Source organism: Equus caballus, chromosome 9 (genome assembly GCF_041296265.1).
Source record: "Equus caballus isolate H_3958 breed thoroughbred chromosome 9, TB-T2T, whole genome shotgun sequence".
NCBI lineage: Eukaryota > Metazoa > Chordata > Mammalia > Perissodactyla > Equidae > Equus > Equus caballus.
Window position 1 is genome coordinate 31,739,125 of NC_091692.1, and position 24,590 is coordinate 31,763,714.

Here is a 24,590-nt window from a genome sequence, read left to right on the forward strand (position 1 = left end):
CTCACCACATTTTCTTTATTCACTGCACTGCCAATTATAAAGAGGCCACTGTCCATTCCTTCTAGATTTTTTTCTTAGAATTGATTATGAGATTTTAAGTCTATATTGAACTATCTGGAGATGACATAAATATCTGTTTATTCTATTTGTTTTCCCTTTCAAAATGCTACCTCCCAGGTGGTGAGCTATCACGAGCCTTGTCTGGCAGAGACTGATTTTACAGTGTGGGAGGTGTGTGTCACTTCACATCCACCTGAGGCCAGTGACAGGCATTTAGAAACGGGCCAACAATGGGCTCCTGTCCCTTCATAGCACATTGAACTTAGAGACCAAATAGCTATGTGTTTTCCAGTTTGCTCAAACACACAGACACACTATGTATATGTATATATGTGTATGTATATATACACAAAATTATGATTACACGGGACAAGGCCCTGCCCAACTTAATTGTATATGTTTTATTTTAAATTATAATACCTCGATTTCAGAAAAATACTATGGTACTTATAAGCAAATATCCAGAGTGGAGTTTTTCAGAAAAAAATAAGAACAGGAAAAAGTGCTTTGTTCACCTTACCTTTTTTTCTGTGTTCAAATATTATCACAAGGATGTTGGTGGCCTATGTCAACCAATGGGTGATGGGAGTCTAAGGCACTAACATCTCCAGAAATCAGACTTTGCTAAAACTGTGACAAAATGCCACCACCGTGGGCTGCAGGTGAAGATGTGCTTCACTGTGGCTTTTGGATTTGCAGAGCTCACCCACAGAGATAACTTTTTCATCCATTTAGCTTTTTTTTCTTGTAACATAAATTTTTTTACACAGCAGAATGTGCCACTCTTGATTGAGGAATGAATATTTCCTTTGCTATTTGTTCGTTCAACGCTTGTTCTGCACCAGTATAGTACTGGGTAATGTGGTGGAGACAAAATAAATGGCATGAATATAATAAACTCAGGAATTATGTAATAGCATCACTGTGGGTGACATAAGAAAGTGCTACAGGCATTCAGAGGCAGAGATCACGTCCAACTCGAGAATCAAATATAACCTTGGAGCCTGGCTGCTCAGAGTGTCAGCATAGCAACATCCCCTGGGAGCTTATTAGAAATGCAGACGCTCAAGCCCACCCCAACCTACTCAACCTGCATTTTAGCAAGATCTCTAAGCTATTAATGTGCACATTAAAGTTTGAGAAAAACTAACTTGGACTTTTCTACTTACTTGAAAAAACTCTTCTCTTCCTTGATAATTTTTAGTGGTTAGTTGGGTTGGCAGAAGAGTCAAGTGTCTGGGTTTCTTTGGAATTTTCTTGGTCTGAGAATTGTTGAGTTAAAGTTAATGACTGTATTTCTATTTGATGCAGACCAGCAGAATACTGAACAAACAATGTTGACAGTTGTATAGCATAACGCACAAGACTTGGTCTCCTGCAAGTTTTTGTTTTTACCTCTTAGAAGGGTTTGAAATCAACCAAATCTTCCATAAATATTTCTCACAGATCATTAGAAGCAGAATTTATGTAAGGATGCTTTTTTTTACTTTTGCTAAGGAAGATTCGCCCTGAGCTAACAATCTGTGCCAATCTTCCTCTATTTTGTATGTGGGTCGCCACCACAGCATGGCCACCTATGAGTAGCGTCTGCACCCAGGAACAGAACCCAGGCTGCTGAAGCAGAGCCTGCTGAACTTAACCACTAGGCCACGGGGCTGTCTCTAAGGATGCTGTTTAAACACCATTTTGTATGGTTCCATAGCTGACTCTATAGTCATCTAGAGTGTTTTCTCACAGTATTAATTTATTACATCTCAAACAAAATCCAAAATCTCTGTCAACATCCATATGTCACAGGACTGTTTTGCCACTTTGATACATTGGTAACTAATATGCTAAGGCTTCTTTCAACTTGCTCAGGCTCTTCACAGTTTATTTGTTCCTTTCGGTCAGTATCTTGTTATCCTAATGTGCCCTTGAACATCTCTTAACACAACACTCAGTTATTTAACACTATTTTTTGTTTCTCCTCAGTCCTCCTTGAAGGACTGTATTAACTTTAATCCTCAAGTGGAGCACCTCATTTTTTTTTGCTTTTATCTTTTAAGTAAACTATACACATGTGAAGTCCCATTTCAATTAATTATATGTTTGCAAACATAATGTTTCTGACATCTTGCAATCTTTTTCATCTTAAAGTGTGAACTGAAATAAATGTGTTCCACAATGTTGACAAATCACTCCCTAAAACTAAAACATGGTGTGCTTTAGTTTTCAATATTTCCTCATAGTGGGTGACTTCTCATAACTAATGCAAACCTTCTCTTTGAATTTGACTGGTAGTGGAAAGAAAAATGGGTTAATAGCAGCACCCTGGGTTCTGCAGGCTGTGTCACTTTGAAGAAGTGATCAAATATCAAGTCTGGCTGCCTTCTTGACTAATGAAACTTTTTTCTATGTAACACTTTCAGTCCTGGCCTCTGGATTCCCCTCTCTCCCTCCCCCCATCTCAAAGCATACTTAAATTTCACTTCTTGCTTTAGTCAGACATATCTTCTGAGTTCATCTTTGTCTTTGAGCTTCTTCTTTGCCACCTTTTCCTTCCAAGATCTTTCTCCTTGTTTATGTTCTCCTCCTTGAAGGAGAATACTCTTTTTTCTAATCACTCCCATCTCCAAATTTTGTTCTTCCGATCTCATCACCATTCTACTTTCTAAAGGAAATCCCATGCCTAAAGCAATTTTTTATTTTTCTTTTTATAAAATGCTCTTTCCATCTCAATTCTGTTACAGGCTATTCCTGGAAAAATTCTTTCCTTCATCTTTCCCATATGGGATTTGTACTCATCCTTTAAGGCTAATGACTAATGTCATCTCCTCCATGAACTGTCCCCATGACCTTTTAGCTGACTAATACTTTTTTCCATTGTGTACCCAAAGCACTTCTTTTCTTGTCTGTTGTAAAGCACTTATTACTTTGAATCATAGCTATTTTATTATTCATTCATCCATCTGTCCACCTATTCAAAAGAAAGCAGATCCCCTGCCTTGAAGTTTACAGTTTGGTTGGGGAGCCAATAAAAGGGAACAAACTATAAAAAAACTTTAATTGCTCATATATAATTTTTCTCTTTTGATACACTGTCAACTTTTTAAGGACAGTAAATTTATTTTTTTCACTGTTGTATCCCTAGCACATGGAGTTGCTTATGAAATATTTTATTTTGCATTGTCTACCAGTGTTTGTTTTGAGAATAAATAATATAGTCAGTAATTTATTGTAAAGGAATTTCTATTTCATTTATTGATTCTCTATAAACTATCTTTAAAATGCCTACAACTTCTTTGCTTCCAAATTCTTAGATTCTTTCCCAATTCCTGTCCCTTTAAAGTCAAGATCGTTTAGCTAGCAAAGCTTCCGCTGGCCCCTTAACCACAAACCAGCCTACTTTAGCTGTAATCATTTCTAATTCATTTTCCTACTGTCAATAAGTGTCTTCCTCTACAAACACATTTTATGAAAGTTTCAAATATAAAAGTGAGATTCTCTTAACTCTGTTAACTTCTGCCTTCGTCTCAATTTGGTCATTTTCAGTCACAAGAGAAAACAAAACTGGAATAGAAACACATATTGCCCATTTCTGAGTTGCTTGTATGAAGCGATCAGCCAAGTGAGTCTGTAGACAGGAGTGGCCACATGCCACAAGGTCAGAAAGTAAAACCACTGCTGGACGTGTGAATACTTAGAAGAAATCGAGGGCTGGGGCAGCCAGGTACAGAGCAGGGTAGATGAGGAAGAATAGCTTTTGAGCATGGATTTTCTTTAAAGATCCTCACAGTGGTTCTCAGCCTGAGGCATGGGAACTTACTCCCATCTGTGGGGGAGACACACACGGGGATGATTCCCAAAGTGGGGGTGGGGGATGTATCTCTATGACTCATTTCAAAATCAGGGCCAGGGAAGTGAAACTTGTGCAGAGAAATGATTGCAATATGCCCCTGGAGGCATCCTTCCTGCCTTGTGGGAATCACAGAGTAGACTGTTCTTCCAGGCTGCCCTTGTTAGAATAGAGAGAATTTAGACTTCTAGACTCCTCAAAGTGTCGATGGTAATTGCTCCAGAGCCTCTAAGGACCCTGTGTCCTTGTAGTGGAAGCTGACACAAAGCCTACAGTCTGTCCTGTAGGTTCACTAAGTGCTGGGTTCCTTGAAGGAAGGGCTGGCAGGCTCACTCTTCATGGTCATTTTCAAAGAAGCTTGACTTCCCGACAGGACATGCCCTCCGACTTCCTCCTGTCTCACTGACTGTATCTTTAGTTCTCACGACTAGTTCTCTCTCAACACCACTATCTGTAAACAGTAGAGCCCCCAGGGTGCATCCTTGAGCCTTTTTGCTGGTATTACCTTGGTGATCTCATTCAGGCTTTCAATATATCTCTCTTCCCTGAACCTCAAAATCATATCTCCAATTCTGGAGTCAATATGTTCATGTGGATCCCTCATGGGTATCTCCAAAATTGGAATCACCATCTTCTATAAATTGGGCACACCCCCAGCTTTCCTCATGTCAGTAAACAGAAGTACAAAAGCTTTGGAGCCATCCTTGATTTCTCTCTTCATACCCCATTTACAATCTCTCTGAACATTTTTATGGCTCAAATTTCAAGATAAATCCTCAATCTGACCATTTGTATTGCAATTACTCTACTGCCCACTGCTATCACGAGGCTCCCAAACCATTATTGCTCACCTGAATTACTGCAGTGACCTCCTCACTGATTTTCTGCCTCTGTCTTTTGCCCCTTACAGTTCACTCCACAAGGCAGCCAGATGATCTTGTTAAAGTGAAAGTCGGATCATGTCAGCCCTCTTCTCAAAACCCTCCAATGGGTTTCCCTTTTCTCGAAGGAAAAGGCAAAATGCCTACTCTGGCCTGGTCTCTCCAACTTCTCCATTGTTCCCTGTACACCTAGGCCCCTCTCTGGATCAGACCTACTGATACCTCAGTCCTTTACACGCTCTGCTCTCTGCCTGGAACGCTATTCCCTGCATAGCTGCATGTCTCTCTCCCTCACTTGTTTCGGGTCTTTCTCAAACTCCTCAGGTCAGCAAGGCCTTCCCTGACCTTAGCCTTTAAAATACCAAGCTTTCATTCCTCTGCTTTTTCCATTCCCCTTCCCTGTTTTATTTTCAGTGAAAGAAAATTGATCACCTTTTAACATGCAGTACAACTACTTATTACCTTGTTTCTAATCTGTCTCCTCTCTGACAATGTAAGTTTTCTGAGAGCAGGGATTGTTATCTTTTATTTCATTGATAATATTCCCAATATCTAGAATAGTGCCTGATGCACGTGAGGTGCTAATGAAAAAATAGGCATACATGTGCTCTGGAGTAAGAAAGGAACTCGCAATTTTTTAAAGGTAACAGCCTAAATGTGAAAACACGGTGTGATAATTCCTCTAAAATAGATTTATGGAAGGGAGCACAACGGAATGAGTGGCTAATTCTGGTTGGGGATTTGACCTGATTTGGAAGGATGGGAATGTATCCACCCAGGGAACTCCTACAGGCAGAAAGCAGGGAGTCTGCAAAGATGAGTTAAATTACATTGAGTGACAGACTTTTCCTGGTGCTGTGGGTTTGGGTGGCTGGGCGGGGGGGGGGGGGGGGGGGGGGGGACTCAAAAGAGAAGGGACAGATAAGAACAGAGACTGTCCCTTGAGTGTATATGAGAGCCAATTCCCTCCATTACTTCAAACCCTCTTCCATTTGCCCATCCTTAACAAGACTTCCATATTTTAAAAGCAATGAAAAATCATGTTATTAAAAGAAAGCTTATACTCTAAGATTCAAGTGTCTTCAATTTTTATGATTTTATGCTTTAATGAATTAAGCTCTGATGTTCAGTTTATTTCTATATCTAAAACAGAGTAGGATGATTTTTTGACAATCTCATAGACCAGGTCTGCAAATGGGTTTTTAACCTATGATCCCTATTAACCATGGAAACATCCTTATAAGTAATGAATTACAAGATAACTCCCAGAAGTTCATCCAACCACTATGTGGATCAAATGGGAAAATGAGTATCCTGAGCCCGTTCATGCCTGAAGCACAGCCTGTGTCTCAGGAACTGTGCAAGCAACTTTCCATATCCTGTTTCATAGGATGGGGACAGGTGGCTACTGTCCACATTGTCTAGACGAGTGAACTCTTAGAAGTGGGATCCAAGTTGCTTTGGTATTCTCAGGGAAGCCCAGTTATATAATATTCTAAATGAAAATATAAATTAAAATAAAATTACTTGATGGAATATTAAACTAGGATGCAGGCACTGGCAAAATAGTCACTCACTCCTACCCCTACTGGTGAATGGAAATACAGGGGCATCCCGTGAGGGGCCCTACTGGGTTGGAAGATGGCAGAACCCGTGTTGGGGCCAAGCCTGTCTGACTTAGTAGGGGCTGGGACAGAGGTAGGCCAGGAGGGCTGGGTCGTTGGAAGCTCTGGTGGTGGATAGGAAAGCAGCGGCAAGCACAGAAGGGATTGGATTACAGGAAGAGAAATGTGGAACCTGTAGGCTTCATTTTTAGTTGAGAGCGTCTGAATCAGGGACAGCCTTTAAAAGCAAGTTACTTCTGATTCAATAGGATACTTGGTTGCTAAAACATTCCACAGACTTGTGTATGTACATATATATATTTACACATACTCACACATAAATAGTGAGATATTACACATACATTTATATATACCTAATTGTAATACCATATCAAAGAAAGTGAGCCCTACTAATTCAGTACTCACTTGACTATTTTAACACTTGATCCTCCTTTTAAATGTTACTCCAGCATGGCAGCAAGTTCTGTGAAATGATTCATTATATGTTTCAGTAAAGTTGAGACGGATAAATGGAAGCATTCCAAATATTAGAAAATGCTTTTTCACAGGAAAGACCTTGTATATAGCTCTAGGTTTCTAGATTTTTAGTTTAGGGAGCCCAAAAAAGAACCTAGATTTATGGACCAAATCTCTGCATTCAAGTAAATGTCAAGAAATAAAATTGACATTTATGATAGTAGTCGTAAAACAGCCACATGCTCTCAAAAAGTCTTTTGCCATAGTAATTTTAAAAGCCCAAAATTACCATAGTACTCATTTTACTTGAAGCTCTGTCTTTGCGTTTGTGGATATGCCTGTTTTGTTTCGTTTTCTCTCAGTGGGTGTCCCTTTACCTCATATTGGTGTGTCTGTGTCTCCTGGTCTTTCCCTCTCTAAGTTGTCCTGGGTGTCTTCATTTCTGCTAGCCTTTGACTGTCTAATTGTGCTCCCCCCAACTCCCCACCCCATGCACACATTCTTAGTTTTCTTCCTCTTTCCGGCCTCCCTGAATTCCTCCATTCTACCCCTTCCATCTCATACACTCTCTCCCTCTCTCTCTCACTTTTCCTTCCTTTCATATTATTTTTCGTCTTCTGCAAGTTTCTACTCTGAATGTTCATACTAGACCCACACTACCTGAAAATGAGAAAACCATTCTTTTGAACATTGAGAAATAGCTATAGTAGAAACCACAACAGGAATTGCCAGAAAAAGAAATCAGTGAATAATGAAAAGGCCACCATTGATAAACTCTGTTCTGGATGACAAAAATAATGCGACTATCCTTCTTACTACAAAATAATACAAATATAAATAATATATGATAAAACTGCTCATATATAGATTTCATCTAGAAGTAAGGAATTAATTGTATTTCAAAAAGAAAAAAACTACTATATTAGTTTCTAATATGCAAGAGATGGTTATAATTATCCATTGCATGTAAAAACACTTTATACTTACCTCAAATTTTTAAACTTATATGAAGCTTCATTCTCTGTCATTTTCAATAGCCATTCAGAGCCTGCTCCTTAGAAAGAGTTGGTGTATGTACATCTTGGGAAAAAGAAAAGAAGAGGTTCGTACTGGAGAACAGAAGGACACCTATAGTTCACTCATTACAGTACTAATTAGATCTTTGTGTTTCCTGATCTTCCTTTAAAGCCCTACCAAATTAACTCAGTTTTACTTATGTCGCCCTGGTTTGAGTGGTTGTGGGAGTGACTGACCACAGTAACAAATAAGCTCCAAACCCCGTCATTAATGATTTTTACTTTGTGAATTAATGGGATCATTTTCACTAATAAGGATGTGTCTGCATCCCAAACATAAATGGGAACTTGGTGTTTGATAGATCTGGACATGGTGCATAACAAAGATAATTTCTTTCTAAGTTGTCCACAATAAACTTTAGTTCCATGTTGTCTGGCTAATTCACATGATTTTGAGTTCATTCACATAATCATGAATGAAATATTAATTACCTTTGTTATTTTTGTTCAAGAGTAACTTTAGAGCAGATTTTTTTTGATGTGTATTTTACAATCACTGTCACTTATTCCGTTCTGATGATCCCCTTCAAAAATGAATGCTCAAATGGGATTTTTGAACTGGATTTTGCCAGTGCCTGGATACTGATTTTCATTCTATTCAACAAGCTCCATTAAAACTTAAAGTTCTCATTCTGATTACTAAATAACTGCAATTCATTTTGAATTATAACTATTACGATGAAGTTAACTGTTTCTTCTTTCCTTAGAAGTGTGCATGAAAGGGTTCTGTTTCTCCTCCAACTGCAGAAAGTGCTCCCACAGTGTAGATGATCATAACAAGCATCAGTCACATCTAGGAAGTCCCAGGCACCATGCTGTACACACATATATAAAGTATAAATAAGTATAAATAACATACAAATAAAGTGTAAAGTCATGGAGAAGACATACAGCATGTCAGTCCTCACAAGACTAACACAGACATTCGTGGAACAAAATAAAATAAGATATTGATTAAATGGCAGGAAGAATGAAGCTTTTCTGCATCATTCATGGGGGTGATTTGAAAATACTATGAAGATACTTGTATTTAAGATTTCTTTTTCTTTCAAGTTTGAGGTTTGGAGCTCAGAACCCTTCCCCCTAGGGAGAAGCTGAGCCAGCACATCTGGTTCCCCCACAGAAAGCAGGAGGAACCCTGGCAGACGTCAATCTAGTCGACCCCGCCCAGGAAGTGGGGAGGGAGGGCGCCTCCCAGCCCCCTACCTAAGCAACGCCGAAGTCTTTTGCTTTTTTAGTTTCTCCGTTTTTGTTTTTTTTTTTTAAAGATTTTATTTTTTCCTTTTTTCTCCCCAAAGCCCCCCGGTACATAGTTGTGTATTCTTCGTTGTGGGTTCTTCTAGTTGTGGCATGTGGGACGCTGCCTCAGCGTGGTCTGATGAGCAGTGCCATGTCCGCGCCCAGTATTCGAACCAACGAAACACTGGGCCGCCTGCAGCGGAGCGCGCAAACTTAACCACTCGGCCACGGGGCCAGCCCCAAGTTTCTCCGTTTTTGAAAGATGTTCTGCTAACAAAATTTCTGCTGGTAGCGCTACTGCTATGTAAAATTATATAAAATATTGCGCTAGGGAAATTAAAGGAAGGCACACTTTATTTTCTTCTAAAACTAGGTATTTGTGATTAGACAAAAAAATGAATATGTATGGTCTTATCTTATACTAACCAAATGCACAAAAATGCAGTATTTTTATCCTCATTATCATGGAAATTCACAGCTCTTATTTTATTTTATTTTTTATTAGGAATATAAACTGCAAGTAAAAAAGAAAGAATTCAGATTATTGACTAAAGTAAAAAGAGTTACTTTCAACTCAATCCTACAAATGCATTTAACTTGAATTGTCAAGAGGCTATTATTACTCAACCATATTTAATTATTTTAGCAGATACAACTTATATTAAAATGCTTATCATAGATCAACTAAGATGATGTAGTAATCTTCTTTTAAAGTTTTTTTTTTAAGAAAGGCTTATTTGAAATATCTTCTCCTTGATATATAATAATTATTTTGGTAAGGCAAACATTCGTGAACCATGTGAATTCATTTTTGTATTTCTTCATAATCAAAATAAGATCATTTATATTTAACTTTTCTGAATATTTTTAGTTTTATACTGCTATTTGACAAAAAATATAAAACAACATATATTTTGTTTTATATACTTAAGAGAAAGTATTTGGAAGTATTACTCAAATTAAAATAATGAACAGTCTGGTTTAATGAAGCCAAATTTACCAGCAAGCAACAACAAATCTCCCCTTATATTTAAAATATTCATGAATTCTTTGTCTCCACATAATAATCATTTCTTGCTGTCTTTAACTTTCTAATTTTATCTTCATATATCCCACTTCTGTTCTCTTGGGAAATCCTTATGATCCATCATATTATGTTTCTGAAGAGGCCTGTGAACTGTTTATATATTGCATGGCTGAGCTATGGCTATACATTAACTGAATTGCTTAGTCAATCTATAGGCAATTCAAAAGAGTGTGGTTGTACCCACATTATTGAACTGAGATACATCATTTGTCTTTGGGTATAAATTGGAGGAAATTTATATTTTATGTTAGACTGTATTCCAAATTTTGATATATTATTTTGTGTTTTAGTTAATGATTGGTTCTTTCTTTAAAAAATTTGGTTCTTGTGAGGACTGAATTATCTTGAAACTACATGATTGTGCTGTATTCTGGGAGAGCAGAGTTTTGGACTGATCAATTCATAATGTCATGGTCATTTGGTCAATCTTCATGTGGATCAACTAGGATTTCTTGACTTACCTGCTACTGTTAGCTTACCTTCTGTCTCTTTTTTGACTGTCTTACAAAAGCACACCCTCAGTGGTGAGGGGAACTAGGAACAGAAGCTTGCATGGATCAGTGAACTTTGGTTCCAAGGAAGGTGGGCCAGCCACCTCATCTGTCCATTCAGTGGGTTGCTTTTTGATGCACCTCCTGGAGAAAGGCAGGGCCCTAGGTTCATGTTTGCACTGAAGTCATTTTTATATGCTTACATCTGGGTGGAGTTCAACTTTAATAAACATCTACTGAGCATGTTACTGACAAGACACAGGCCTTATGTTATGCACCAGAGATGTAAACATGAACAAGAAACAGTCTATGTTCTCTTGTAGATGTTTCCAGGGTACTGGGAGAGATGATTACAATTTGGAGGGTTAAGTTTTTTTCATGTTACTTGCATTTATATATATACTTAGATTTAATAAATATTTAATAAGCACCTCTTTTGAAAGATGAAAAGCCATCAAGTGGAAACTACTTCACTTCCCACCTCCGACTTGCACTTGTACCTCTCTCCTGTTCTCTGCTGTTGCAGAGAAGGAAGAAGAGGCCCTCGTATTAAAGGCTGGGCCCTCCACCTGTGCTTTGGAGCTCTGGCCTTCTTTGGGGCCCTTTGCACTAGTATCATCTCTTTCCTGTTTCCAACCACTTCAGAGAGTTAAGTTTTATAATCGTGGTAAATACCAAACACGATGGTGGCATAGAATCAATATGTTTTGACAACGTTACTGGAATGACATCTCAAAGGGGGCTGTATTTATCCAGAATGGCAGGGCCACAGGAGGTTTGTGGGAGGTCTTCTTAACTCCACTTATTACCTCAGGATTCAGAGCAAGTTATTTTTAATTATTATTATTATTATTATTATTGCAATGTGGCTTTTAATGGCTTGACTATTTTATGAAAAAACTGTTGTGAATGTTATGCAATTAATTTATCATTCATAAAACTTAATCCCAATTAAATGAGGAAAACCCAACTATTAGCTTTGGCCTTAGAGGACAAAAATGCTCCTCTCTTATAAACCTGATATTATCAAGTAACCTTGCCAATGGAATCAGTGTTCCATGACAGCAAACCAACCATCGATAAATAGCAACAACTTAGATGCTGAATTTATGACATGAGTAATAGGAGAAGCTTAAATTATAGGTTTACTTCTGGGCAAATGATAACTTGACATAGCTCTGTAAACATGAGCATGGTCACAAGTTTCTAAGACATAGCTGAGAGCTGGCTCATGAATTTCAGGGACTGTCCTCACAGAATGAATGTTATCTCTATAATCCTCACTGTGTAAATTTGTCATTTACGGTAGCTTTTAACTCTCTTTGGAATCATGAGGCCCATTTCAAATGAATATGGGACTTTAACTTTTCCACAGAGTCCTGCCTCCTGATGTCCTAAGTGTGGTCAAGTAACCATTGCAGTTTGTCTGGGTATCCACAGCACAGAGTGCTGGGCCAGAGGATTTCAAGAAGGGAAGTGACCACCTCCTCCTCGCCTGCTTCCCCCCGCAAAAAAGAGTGCAGCGGGAATATAGCATTGCATCAAATGTGACATCCTGTTGGGGGGGGAATGACTACATGTTTGCCTAAATTCTTACCAGAAATGATTTAGACATTTAGGATAATCTGTTCATTTTGTGTAAAGTACAGTGGGAAAATATTGAACACTCAACTCCCTAAGGCATAATATCAAGATGACATTTTCTTTTTTGAAAAATGAGGTTTAGATTTCAGTAGGTGGTATTTTAGATTGTTAAAAGGAGGCTTATCTGTTAAAACACAGGGAGAAGAGTACCCTTCCTGTCTATTTCCTCTTTGAGTGCTCTCTCACATATTGCTTGAGTCACTCATTTCAAACTTAACTTCATATTCTCTCGTCAGTTATTGTTGTCTCATGGGTTTACTTTCTCTCCTAGTTAGATTATGAGCTCTTAACAAATAGAGACCGTGTCTCATACTTTTATATTTTTTATTATACTGAGCTCATAGCAAGCTCCTTGAAAAAGTCACTGAAATACGTCAATTTTTTCAGATTTTAAAATTGAATATATAATGATAAAGACTCACCAAGAATGGATATCCCAATGAAGAAATTTGGAAACCATATGTCAAAACAGTACACTGTATTGTCAAATAAACTAACATATTTCTCCACCATTGGTCTTTTAAGTCAAAAGCATGGATAGCTTTTGGTTTTTTAAACAGATAATAATTAATTCTGTCTTCACATTCTTGCTTCAAATGAAGTCGAGAGCAACCCCACACACCCTATATTCTCTAGGCAATCAGAGCAAAGACTTCAAGAGGGACTATCTCCAACTTCTGTAGATCAAGAGAAAGCTTCACACCTACCAGCACTTGTAGTCTAGTTGCCAGTACCTGCCCTCGGCCCCCAAGGCTAACCCCTCATGCCTTTGCCCCCGGTTAGGTTTTCTAAGAAATAGACTGAGACAGGAATTTGTAATACAATGTTTTACGGAGGCATGCTCATGGAAATAATACCTCTTAGAGGAAAGGGAAACAGAATGAGGTAGAGGGAGAAGTCGAATTGCAATGCAGCTGCAACGGAAGCCTCAGCCATTCCTCCTGAGAGCTCTGGTGCTGGGGTTGCTCTTCAGAGTTATCTTGCCTTAAAGTAGGGGAGAAGACGGGCTGCCCCCATGGGGATGTGATTTTGGGTCAGATGGTTCTCTGACTGAGCGAAATTCCCTGAAATGGATTCAGCTGAGATCCATTAGCTTCCAACACTCTCATTGGGTGGGGGACATGAATACCTTAGTCCTGATGTGGGGAGAGGGTAGTGATAGACCAGAGTATCCACTACAGTCTGCCCCTTCAGAGTTCAAATCCACTTGCTTTGTATACTAAGTTCATTGTCTACTTACTCTTCTATCCATTCCCTTCATCTTTGCCAAGAACCTCTGCTGATCTAGATGGCTTACTTGGTGGCATGACTCAGAGCTTCATCCCTAAGTGATCTGAGCCCCTGGTCACCATGACCTTCAGATTCTCTGGCTGCTGCACATGTTGATTTGCTGTCAAGTTTGGGCTGAGAAGAACCAGGGGATAACTCAGTACATCTCTTGGATACTAAATGTATTCTCCTGTTTCTCCAAAATGTAATCGCAGCCTTACTACTGCTGATGATCAGAGTCTATTACTCCTGCCAGGATGGTGACTCTTCCACATCTTAGTTCTTGGACCCATATATTCAAACTATCAAGGATGTAGCATTATATAATGATCAGTAAGAGTGCGTATTACCTCCCATGAAGGCACTCATCTTGGCAGGGTATCACCTCCAAACTAGCATCTCAGCTAGGCCTTCAAGAGGTCATTGTATCACTCCATCAGGCCAGCAATTTCTGAGATGTGTGGTAAGTGATAATAAGTGTGCCCAATTATTTTGTTCCCATGGTCATCTTCCTAACTGGGTCCCTTTGTCCAATGAGATGTATGAGAATTTCTTGTTGGTAGAACATTCTATAAGCCCTCAGATAGTAGTCCTGTCTGAGGCTATCATGGCAAGTAAGGCAATTCCATACCCAGAATACGTGTCAATTCCAGTCAGGTTGAATTGCTGCCCTTCCCAGAGTGAGAAGCGTCCAGTGGCTGGTTGGTCTTCTCAAGGAATGGTGTTATACTGGGGGTATGGATTTATCTCTCTTGTTGGCAGATTGGACATTGGGCTGAGAAAGTAGCTAAATCAGTCTTAGTGGAAGCCCGTGCTGTTGGGCCTATTCAATGCCTCAATTCCCACCACTAAGTCTACACCATTAATGACTCCAATGTGCCAGCATGTGAAAGCTGAAGACAGAGGCTGACTGGCTGGCTTCTCCTGACCAGGCCATTCTCTCTGGTTGATGGCTTTATGCTTATGCCTTGGTATATGCTATCTGATGGGTGTCATTATGCAAGACAAAGGCTTTCACATTGCATCCTAACTCTCATAAGTCCACCCACCCATATGCCTCTTTCTCGTACCTCCTTGTCCCTCATCTTCCAGCTAAGCCATTCATCTCCTTGTCGCTGCCTGACTTGCTAAGCTGTTCACTTTGCCTGTGGGTCCGTATATTTTTTTACCTTGGCAACTTTTCTCTCCATGCAAAATGGAAGACCAGTTGCACCCCTACCTTCCCTGTAGCTCTTCCATTTGGGAAGATTTCTTCTCTCTGTTCCTTTCAGAGCCACCCTTAAGTGGTGACCTGTAACCTATTTTCAGGTTGCACTCAGATGCTGAGCCAACCCACTTATAAATACTTTTTCTTCCTTTATATCTGATATTCGGGAGCCCTACATATGCCCCATCTATGGCAGTTGAGGGTGAGGTACTGCTACCATAGTGGTGGGTGTCATGGGAATCTGCTCATATAGCTTGCTTATTTCCTCTAGGCTTGCTTCACCCTAATCTTGGACCCTTCATCCTATGATTGATTACTTCTAAGCCTATTTGACATCATGACAGATCTAACAGAAACCAGTTCGTGATGGTCAGTTCTGACCTCATGGTTGGGGATCCTGTCTCTATTTGGGCTGTTTTTCAAGTAGTGTATAATTCTTTGCTGCAAATGACATGAATTGCTCCAGAAACCTGTGGGTCTGTGTTGTGTTTCTTCCATTAGATCTTGCCATAAACTCCACTAGCATCTTTTCCTTTTACTACAGATACCTCAAAACATACCATAGGCTCTACCAGGTTTTATGTCCAACTAGTGAAGCTGTCCTCAGTGCAGCCTGGACCTGTTCCTCAGACCTTTCAAAGCTGACCGCTTCCCTTGTCACTCAAAGCATGGGTCAGGGCAGTATTCCAAAGCATGGAATATGGTGTCCCCAGAATCTAACAAGGCCAATCTAGCCTTGTGCTTCCTTCTCAGCAGTGGAAAGCATGAGATGCAATAATTTGTCCCTTATTATAAATGGGGAAATCTGGAATGACCTAGGTGACTTAGTCCCTGAAAACTTCACTGATACGTTGTGCTCCTGAATCTATGTTGGTTTATGTCCCACCCAAACCTTCTAAAATACTTGCTACTTCTTGCTTATTTGTTCTCATTAACATGATGAGAACATGATCATTGAAATGTTAACTTCTCCCAGTTCTGCTCTCTGATAGAGATGGGAAAGAAGGTATTTGCTATGTCAGTGACTGCAAAACATGTATTTGAGTCTGCGTTAATCTGCTAAAGCAAAGATCCCGTATTGTGGTTTAGCAGCTGCAGTAGAACTATTATTGGTTTGAATTTGTGGTAGTCCACTGTTAATCACCAGGCTCAGTCATATTAGAGTCCGCAGTGGTGAATTTAATGGAAAAATTACAAGGACCACCAACTATGCATCCTTTAAGTTTCAAGGGTGGCTCTAATCTTTGCCATTCCGTCTAGAATATGATGTTTTAGATTTACTATTTTGGTGATGAGAAGGAAGAAGTTTTAGAGGATTCCACTTACGGTTCCCACTTTATTAGCCAAGAAGCCAATATATGTTTTTGCATTTCCCTGGAAATGACAGAGCCTGAGTACCTTTTCATTTATGCATCAGTTCTTTCGTGATGTGCAAGGCCTTCTGCCTATTTTTTAAATTGATTATCATTTTCTTATTTCCTTGGAAGAATTCTTTATATATTCTGTATATAACTTTTTATGCATACACACACACACACACACACACACACATATATATATATATATACACATATATATGAATTGCAAATACCTTCTCCCACTCTACGGGTTACTTTTAAACTCTTACTGGTCTTTTAAAAACTGTTTTGAAGAGTATAATATATATCTAGAAGCACGTACATATCATAAGAGTAAAGCTCAATGAATCTTCAGAACCTGAACTTGCTGTGTAAACAGATAAAGAAACAGAATATTGATAAGAAGCCTCCCTTGCTGGTTGGTATCTTTTGATGAATAAAAGTTTTTAATTTAATGTGTTCTAATTTATCAGTCTTTCCCTATAAATTAGTGCTTTTTGTAAACTGCTTAAAAAGTCTTTACCAAGGTCACAAAGATGTTGTCCCACATTTTTTTCTAGAAGCTTTATTGTTTGTAATGCATATTTTAAATCCATAATTCTTCTGGAATTGTATGCTACATGGTAGAAGTCAAGACTTTTTTTTTAGAGAGATATCCAATTGACTCAGTGCCGTTCATTGAGGAAACAACTCTTTCCCCAATGACACTTTTGTCATAAATTGGCCATGTAGGTGTGAGTCTATTTCTGAACCCAAAAGATGAAACGTCCGTTTTGTTCCATTGGTCTCTTTGTTTATGCTTATACCAGTAACACCCTATCTCACGTCCTGTAGATCCATGAAAAACATAATACTGTAGATCTATGACATCCAAGCCTGTAAGTCTTCCAACTTTGTTGTTCTTCTTCAAGGTGGTCTTTGCTGCTCCTGGTTCTTTTCATTCCCACACAAATTTTAGAATTAACTTGTTAATTTCTAAAAAAAAAAAAAAATTTCTTCCTGGGATTTTGTTTGGGATTGCATTGAATCTAATAGATAAATTTGGGGAGAATTGAAGTCTTGCAATACTGAGCCTTTTACTCCCTGAACATTTTATATTTCTCCATTTATTTAGGTATTCTTTAATTTTCTGAAAATGTTATTTGTTTTGTATAGGTTTTACACACCTTTGTTAGATTTATTCCTAAGTATTTCATATTTCTATGCATTATAAAAGATTTTATTTTAAAATTTTTCTCCTAATCTTTCATTGTTGGTTTATAGAAGTTTAAATAATTTTTAATAGTGATCTCATTAAATTTACTTCCTTATTTTAATATTTTATCTGTAGATTCTTTTGGAGTTTCTTCAAATACAATCATGTCTCTGAAAATAATAGTTTAATTTTTTTCTTTTTCAATCATCATGCCCTTGTTTTTTCCTGCTAATCTTCTTAATTCAAATTCATATTTTTTTCCATGAGTCTGTGGTATTTTGCCTGATTAGAGGAAATCAGTGGAATACCCACTATGAATTTTCCACAGAAATGTGGGCCATGTAAATAGTTTCCTTGGACTCAGGGATTCAAAACTTCCATTTATTTTTCTATTTTATTCTTTTGGGGGGATGTGCTCAAAATATATCAATTACTGCACTTACATTTTTTGATTTGTTCCATATCTTCTAGTAATTTGCACTGAGAGTTCATTACTGTGGAAAATGGCTCTGGATCTGGTGCTGATCGGACAGATTTGGGGCATTCCGAGTCCCCTAATCCATCGTATTCTTTTCTGAAACCTGAAAGGTCAATGAACCCCAGAACTGCATCTATCATTAATGTTATCTAAGTGTTGTTTTCCTCAATCACTCTTTCAATAAAATTTCAGCCATATGTTGTCATCACAGGGAATACTATTTTAAATTAGAATTCGAGTTTCTAAATGGAAGTCTCTCTCAGATTTGTAACCAAAAATTTCTCTCAGGCAAAAATACAGATCTTTTAGAGATATTTTACTAAAACCAAAAGCACAGATATGAAATATGATGTTGAAAGGTATTTGGCACGTTGATAAAGTTCCCTGGAGGACTCTGGATGTTTAAAGCAACAGTTTGATTGAATAGAACAATAAATACTGAGCTGAGTGTATTTTTTCTCTTTCATTTTCATCTACTAGAAAAATATAGATAATAGAGCTCATTTATTTCCTTAACATTTCAGAGCTCCGCAGATGGGAAAACACAACCCAGTGGAAATTATTTCTGGCAACCTTGAGAAGATATGTTAGCATTTTGTGGCATTTCTTTCAGTGACATGTAAAGCATGGCTTTCCCTCATTGCAGTGTCACAGTGAAGTGTCACAATAAAGCCAAAATAGTGTGCCCTCAGGGAAAACTAGGGAAAGGGACCATTTTCCATGCACACACAAAGGGTAATATTTATTATAAAGCCTTTCATTTTAGCTCCAAATGCTGCCTGGGCCATGGCTACTTTGCAACAGAGAAATGCACAGAATGTGAGATTTAAAGCAAATGTTATGTATAAATCTAAGGTAATTTATGTAAATATACATAACATGTAAAAAAGTAGAATGCGTTTATGGACATACAAGCATGCACAAATCCGTGCCGTGTGCCAGGGAGAGAGTTTGTGATGTTGCATAGAGGCAGCGGCAGCCTGATGTTGATGGGGTCCAAAGAGCACTGAGCAGGGAGTCAGGACATCTCTATCTTGACCTATTTTTGTCACTGTCAGCACAGATGTTATCTTCTTTACCCACAACATGTGATAGAGAAATTATTATCCCTGTTTGATAGATGAGGAATTTGGTGTTCCAAAAGATTCAATTGTTTGTTGCAGAATACGCAGCTAATATCACTTAAAGCACTTCATACACAGTATCAAATACATTAATTTATTTTAAGCTATTTTAAGGTTTTGATAAAAACCTTACATATCCCCTTCATCCTTGCACAGTTATTACTGGGACTCAAATACTGAACTTGATTTTTATTACCATTAAACATCATCTTATTAGGTTCATTCTACTGTTCTAGACTATGGACATTTTGAGGTCTTAATTACATTTTGCAACATGTTTTTCATTGCTGCAACTCAGTATAATCTCCAGTATAAAAACTTAGTGAGTATCCTATATATCTGCACCTGAGTCACTGAGCAAAGCCCTTTTGTGAGCAGCTTCTTTCTTGTTGGAGAGGAGGCTAGTTTATCCAGGTACTACTTCACCCAATTGTCAAATGCATACAGACATTATCTAAATTCATTTTTCTGATTTGGCAACATGTAGGAGAGAGCATGCACTTTGGGGCCCGATAGACTAGAATTAAAATACCAGCCCCACTAATGACCAGTAATGTGATTTTGAGAATGTTACTTGTCTTTATAAGTAAATATGGATAATAATATTAACAAGATAAAGTATGTAAGGATCTTATGGGTAATAGATGTTTAGCTTCATTCATCACCCCAACCATCAAAGAAAGAAATGACATTTTTCTGACTGATCAGTTCTTTGCTACCCGCACTGACCACCCCGGGTCTCTTCAATCAATGTTTCCTGGAGCTGAAAAATTTTAATTTTAATAAACTTTCTTAATCCTATACAAGTACCAATGGTATGCTTAAGCTGCTATGGGTTTTAGAGTCCAGTTTCTTTTTCTGCTGAATGACATTTGCCAGAAGCCCCTCTCATTTTCTGTAAATCTTCTTGGTTCAAGAAAATGGTTTAGCGGTCTTACTTGTATGTCTTCTGAACATCTTCAATGGAAATTTACTTGGTTTAAGAGACTTTAACTATTTTAGGGAACTTCTTGAATGCTCTTTACATACCTAGGAACTTTATCCCCATTTGGTATGTTTCTCCTGCCCCTCCACTTTCAAAAAGATCCGTCTCCTTGACAAAGAAGGCAGCCGCACAGGCAGTTCTTCTCTGTGCTGGCTCTCATTACATCGTAACCACATGCTGTAGACTGTTTTCCTTGACAAACCAGCAGGTTCAGGCCATGTACGTCTTCACTTTCTGCAGTTTTCTTATAAAGGCATGTTTTTATCTTCATGGTCATCTGATTATATTCTCTTTTGCTCCACCTTTCGTACATGGTCACTTTAAATTAGGACACGTCAGAGAAATTTTGCAAAAGCATATTAGTTTATTTAGGAACTTCACCATTCTCTTCCTCAGGATAACTTTCAATTCTCCAATTTTTAATTTTTTTGTGAGAGATTTCTAACCCTCTTGAATTATCTCTCCTTCAGAATCGTTCTTCTCCCTAGAAGGAATAGCACTTTTTTCCTCTGAAGTTTTTGAATCTACTCTTCTAAATTCAAGAATTTCCATATGACTATAATCAAATAATTTTCATGAATGGGCTACCATGTTTGCATTGATGTTTCTAAGAGAACAATTTAAGGCTTTTTTTCTCTTTAGTAGTTTTACTGACTATTCAGTCGTCTTTTAGAGATGGAGTAAATAATGTCTTATTACTCCGAGTATAGGATTCTCTCTGGATCTTTTCATCTAAAGCTCTTGCATTTTTCTTCAAAGAGCATTTAGTAAATATCTCTCACATGGTCACGATTGGCTAAACCCTCTGGTCTTCCTGGATCTTGCCAAGAGAACATTGGTTTTAACTTCAACACATAGAGTGACCTGCGTTAATTCTGAGTGAGCTATATGTAGAAAATCTACTTTGAAAGGGTCACCCTCAGGAGCATTTCCAACAAAACCATACGAGAACAGGAGTAAGGATAAACTGTTGTCCATTCTTGTGAAATCCAATCATATTTCTCCTCTTTTTATTTCTTTGTTCCATGTGCCAAATGGGCGAGAATCAAAAGGCAGAATGTAGCATCTTTTCACTTTTTTTTAATGGTCACTGGAGATGGGTTGATTGAATGTTCATAGTTTGTCCCCTCCATTTATGCTCCTTTCTTTCAAGTCAAAGCCTAGAATGTGGCATCTCAAGTTTGATGTGCAACTGTGGCAGAGATAAGCAGCTTGGGTAGCAAACAACTATTTGAAAAACCTTGTGATTTATTCATACTGGACACGTTTTTTTGTATCTGGTGGTATATTTTTCACATTAGCTGTTTCTTAGGATTAGCAAGCCAGTGCAAATCTTGTTTCATCCCTGCCTGGGTATTCATTGTAGTGCCAAGCAAAGCACAGATTAACATACGCTTACTCAGGATTAAGGATGATTTTTTTTTTTAACTCTTCTGATAGGCAGTAAAATAGAATCCACACAGTTCAATGGACTCAGTAGATGGGTTGTTTTTGTTAGTGCCAACAACTAACCCTAAACCTTTCATTCCAAATTTCCACAGGCTTTGGATTATACTTCATGAAAGTCAAATGGTAGACAGTAGTAAACTATTTTATTATGTTCTTAATTTGCCTCAATACTACAGTGCTGCATATGATTGCTCCATGACGAAGAAGAGGAGAGCTGAAGAGCAGGCTTTGGGTGTCCCAGTCAACAAGAGAAAATCCCTGCTAATGAAGCCCCGACACTACAGCCCCAACATAGACTGCAAAGAAGAATATGACCACAAGACAGAGGCCGAGGAGGATGATGGCCTCTTGGAAACCAACGATCACCCTACCACAGGTAGCAAGAAGGAGTGGCCCAAAATTTATCTACTCCCTAGCACCAAAACCAGTCTTAACTTCTGTAGAACATACAGTCTGTTTGGTTGTAAAATCTTATCCAGTTTGCAAGCAAAACCAATCATTTATTTCACTCAGCATCCATTTATTGAGGGGTAATTTTTTACCAGTAACTGTAGAGAGTCTAAAGATAAGAAACAGTGTCCTTGCTTTGAGTCCATTTTCAAAGGCACTGGGTTGGACTCTGCCTCTTTTTGAAGAAAAGAAAAGATACTAAGCCTTAAAGTTGAAGAATACCTTGACTCCCTAATAGGGTGGATGTCTAATATCTGAAAAAAAACCTTGAAAATAAAAGGACATGTTTAAGCTTTAAGATATTTAAGATATGACATATATAAGTAAAACATTTATTTTTTGTTTTATAAACATATTTAGCACCCCAAAATATAATTGGTAATAACAACATGGACCAGTCCAGGTGGACAGTGACCTTAATATTTTCAACATTTTTTAAATAAGTATTGATAACAATGGACTGCAGAAGGGTCTTCAAGTTGGCAACCTAGATTCTCCTTCAGGAGGAAAATGATGTGTTGTAGAAAATTTATCACTGTGCTCATTATTTCCAAGATAAATAATTTTAATTTACCTTTAGGCACATGTGATATTTCATGAATTCAATTCCTTACTCACTCATCAAATGCTGTTTGCATGCTAAGTAATATGTAGTTACTATCTGAAATTTTAGAATGTGTTTCTCACCAGTTCACAGTTGCTCCCATTAGTCCCTGGTGGTCAGGGTGCCTCCAGGGGTTGGGCTATCACTAACCATTTTGTGCATGAGGCTGAAATTGGAGGGCATGCAAAATATCTCAAAAATTTATGGAAAAAATAATAAATGGAACTCTAAAGTTTGACTTATTAGAAAATAAAATTAAGTGTATGAATGTTCTCTTAAACACATGTTTTTTTGGAATGTGACTTTTTAAGGAATCAAAATATACTAAATAAGTTATTGAAAAGATGGATATATTATACAAACCAACAGCAACAAGATTCTTAGATCATAAATACCTATTGCATATAGAATTATAGTAATAGTAATAGGTGTTAATGGAAAAGATTTTACAGCATATTAAGTGAGCACATAGATCAGAATCATTAGATCTCCAGTAATCTTAGCTTGCAAGTAGTTTGAGATTCTGTAGTTAAAACAGAGTTGTATTCGGATTTGACAGTATCTAAGTAAATGTTCTGGCTTTTCTGTATTTAGCATATGGCTTAAAACCTCATGGTGAGGGCCCGGCCCGTGGCGAAGTGGTTAAATTCATGCGCTCAGCTTCCTCGGCCCAGGGATTTGCTGGTTCGGATCCTGGGCATGGACTTAGCACCTCTCATCAGGCCATGTTGAGGCAGCATCCCACATAGCACAACCAGAAGGACCTACAACTACCATATACAACTATGTACTGGGGGGCTTTGGCGAGAAGAAGAAGAAGAAGAAAAAAAAGAAGATTGGCAACAGATGTTAGCCCAGGTGCCAATCTTTAAAAAAAAACCTCATGGCTCATCTGTAAATTATAATCATCCGTGTTTCCTTGAGCTGGTCAGTTTTTTTGTTGATTCATGAAAACTGAAGGTTGAATCTAGTATTAGGGAAAGTCTTTGAATCAGAGTGATTAGACTTGAAGTATATTTATCTGGCTGACATTAATTTGCCAAATGCTTAAGGAAATGGGCCTCTTTTACACCAACATATCCCTGGAAGTGCTGCAAGGACAAGGACTTGTATCTATCCGCTGACTTCCCACCTTCTATTGTAGTTGTGTGGTCATTATAGATGCTTAATATTAACCAGGAAAATATGTCGTCAAAATGCACTCAGTTAAACATTCATTTATAAATATTGATGGACATCAATTTGCAGGTTCACAAATGTTAACTATTTTTATATTTAGTCCTAGAACCACTACTAATAATAATGAATATGCTGAAATTACAGCAGTAGTGGCCATTATTTTTTAATTCTTAATATATTCCAGGCACATAAATTATATCACTTAATCTACCCAACAATGATATGAGGTACATATGATTATGGTCACAATTTTACAGATGAGATCACTGAAGACCAAAGAAATTTAATGCTTAAAGTAATGCAGCTTGTAGGTTTTGGAAAGAAGATAATTAGGAAACAATTGAAGGGCAAACAAAATCATCATTTCCCAGCTTACCGTGCTTCACAGTCTAATTCTCCCCATGCTCTGGCTACCTTTAGAAAGCAGCCTGAGCAATGTCTCTACAACGTCAAATCACAAAGTCACATTTCCAGAAACGACAAGTCACAGATGCTCCTATCCCTGGTCAAAAGAGCAAAATTCTAAGTTGTCTTCAGTCCTTCAAGCAAGTTAGCTCCCATCCTGCAGAAGGAAAGAGAGTTGAGTTAGTGCCCAAGCCCAGTGCAAGGGCTTTTCATCATCTATCATCTTATTTATTCTGGGTATCCCCAGGTCTTTACGTGGTCAGGTGTGTGCCCAATTGTGTCTTCAGCGGACAGTTCAGAAAATGAAGAGAGTGCTCCCAAAGGCTGAGGTCATGAGCTTGAATCCATTTAACGGCAAAGCTACACCCCATACCCTCAACTGGCTGTCTTTCAAAGAGCTTCAGGTGGGCATTAAGGGCTATAGGAGAGAATGTGGACAAAATCATGTAAATACACCCTCTTTACCGGGGCAAACAGAAGACAAGCTTTT

The 24,590-nt window shown here is 38.2% G+C and overlaps 1 protein-coding gene across 4 annotated transcripts in view; it reads left to right on the forward strand.

Annotated features, from left to right (window-relative positions):
- The window catches only part of ST18 (ST18 C2H2C-type zinc finger transcription factor), a 98,205-nt gene that overhangs the window by 13,732 nt on the left and 59,883 nt on the right, over window positions 1-24,590 (forward strand). For all 4 annotated transcript variants that reach the window (XM_023648623.2, XM_023648625.2, XM_023648624.2 and 1 more), the window contains exon 5: window positions 21,639-21,838. In XM_023648623.2, the coding sequence (XP_023504391.2) occupies window positions 21,639-21,838 (200 nt within the window). The remainder of the gene's footprint in view (window positions 1-21,638; window positions 21,839-24,590) is intronic.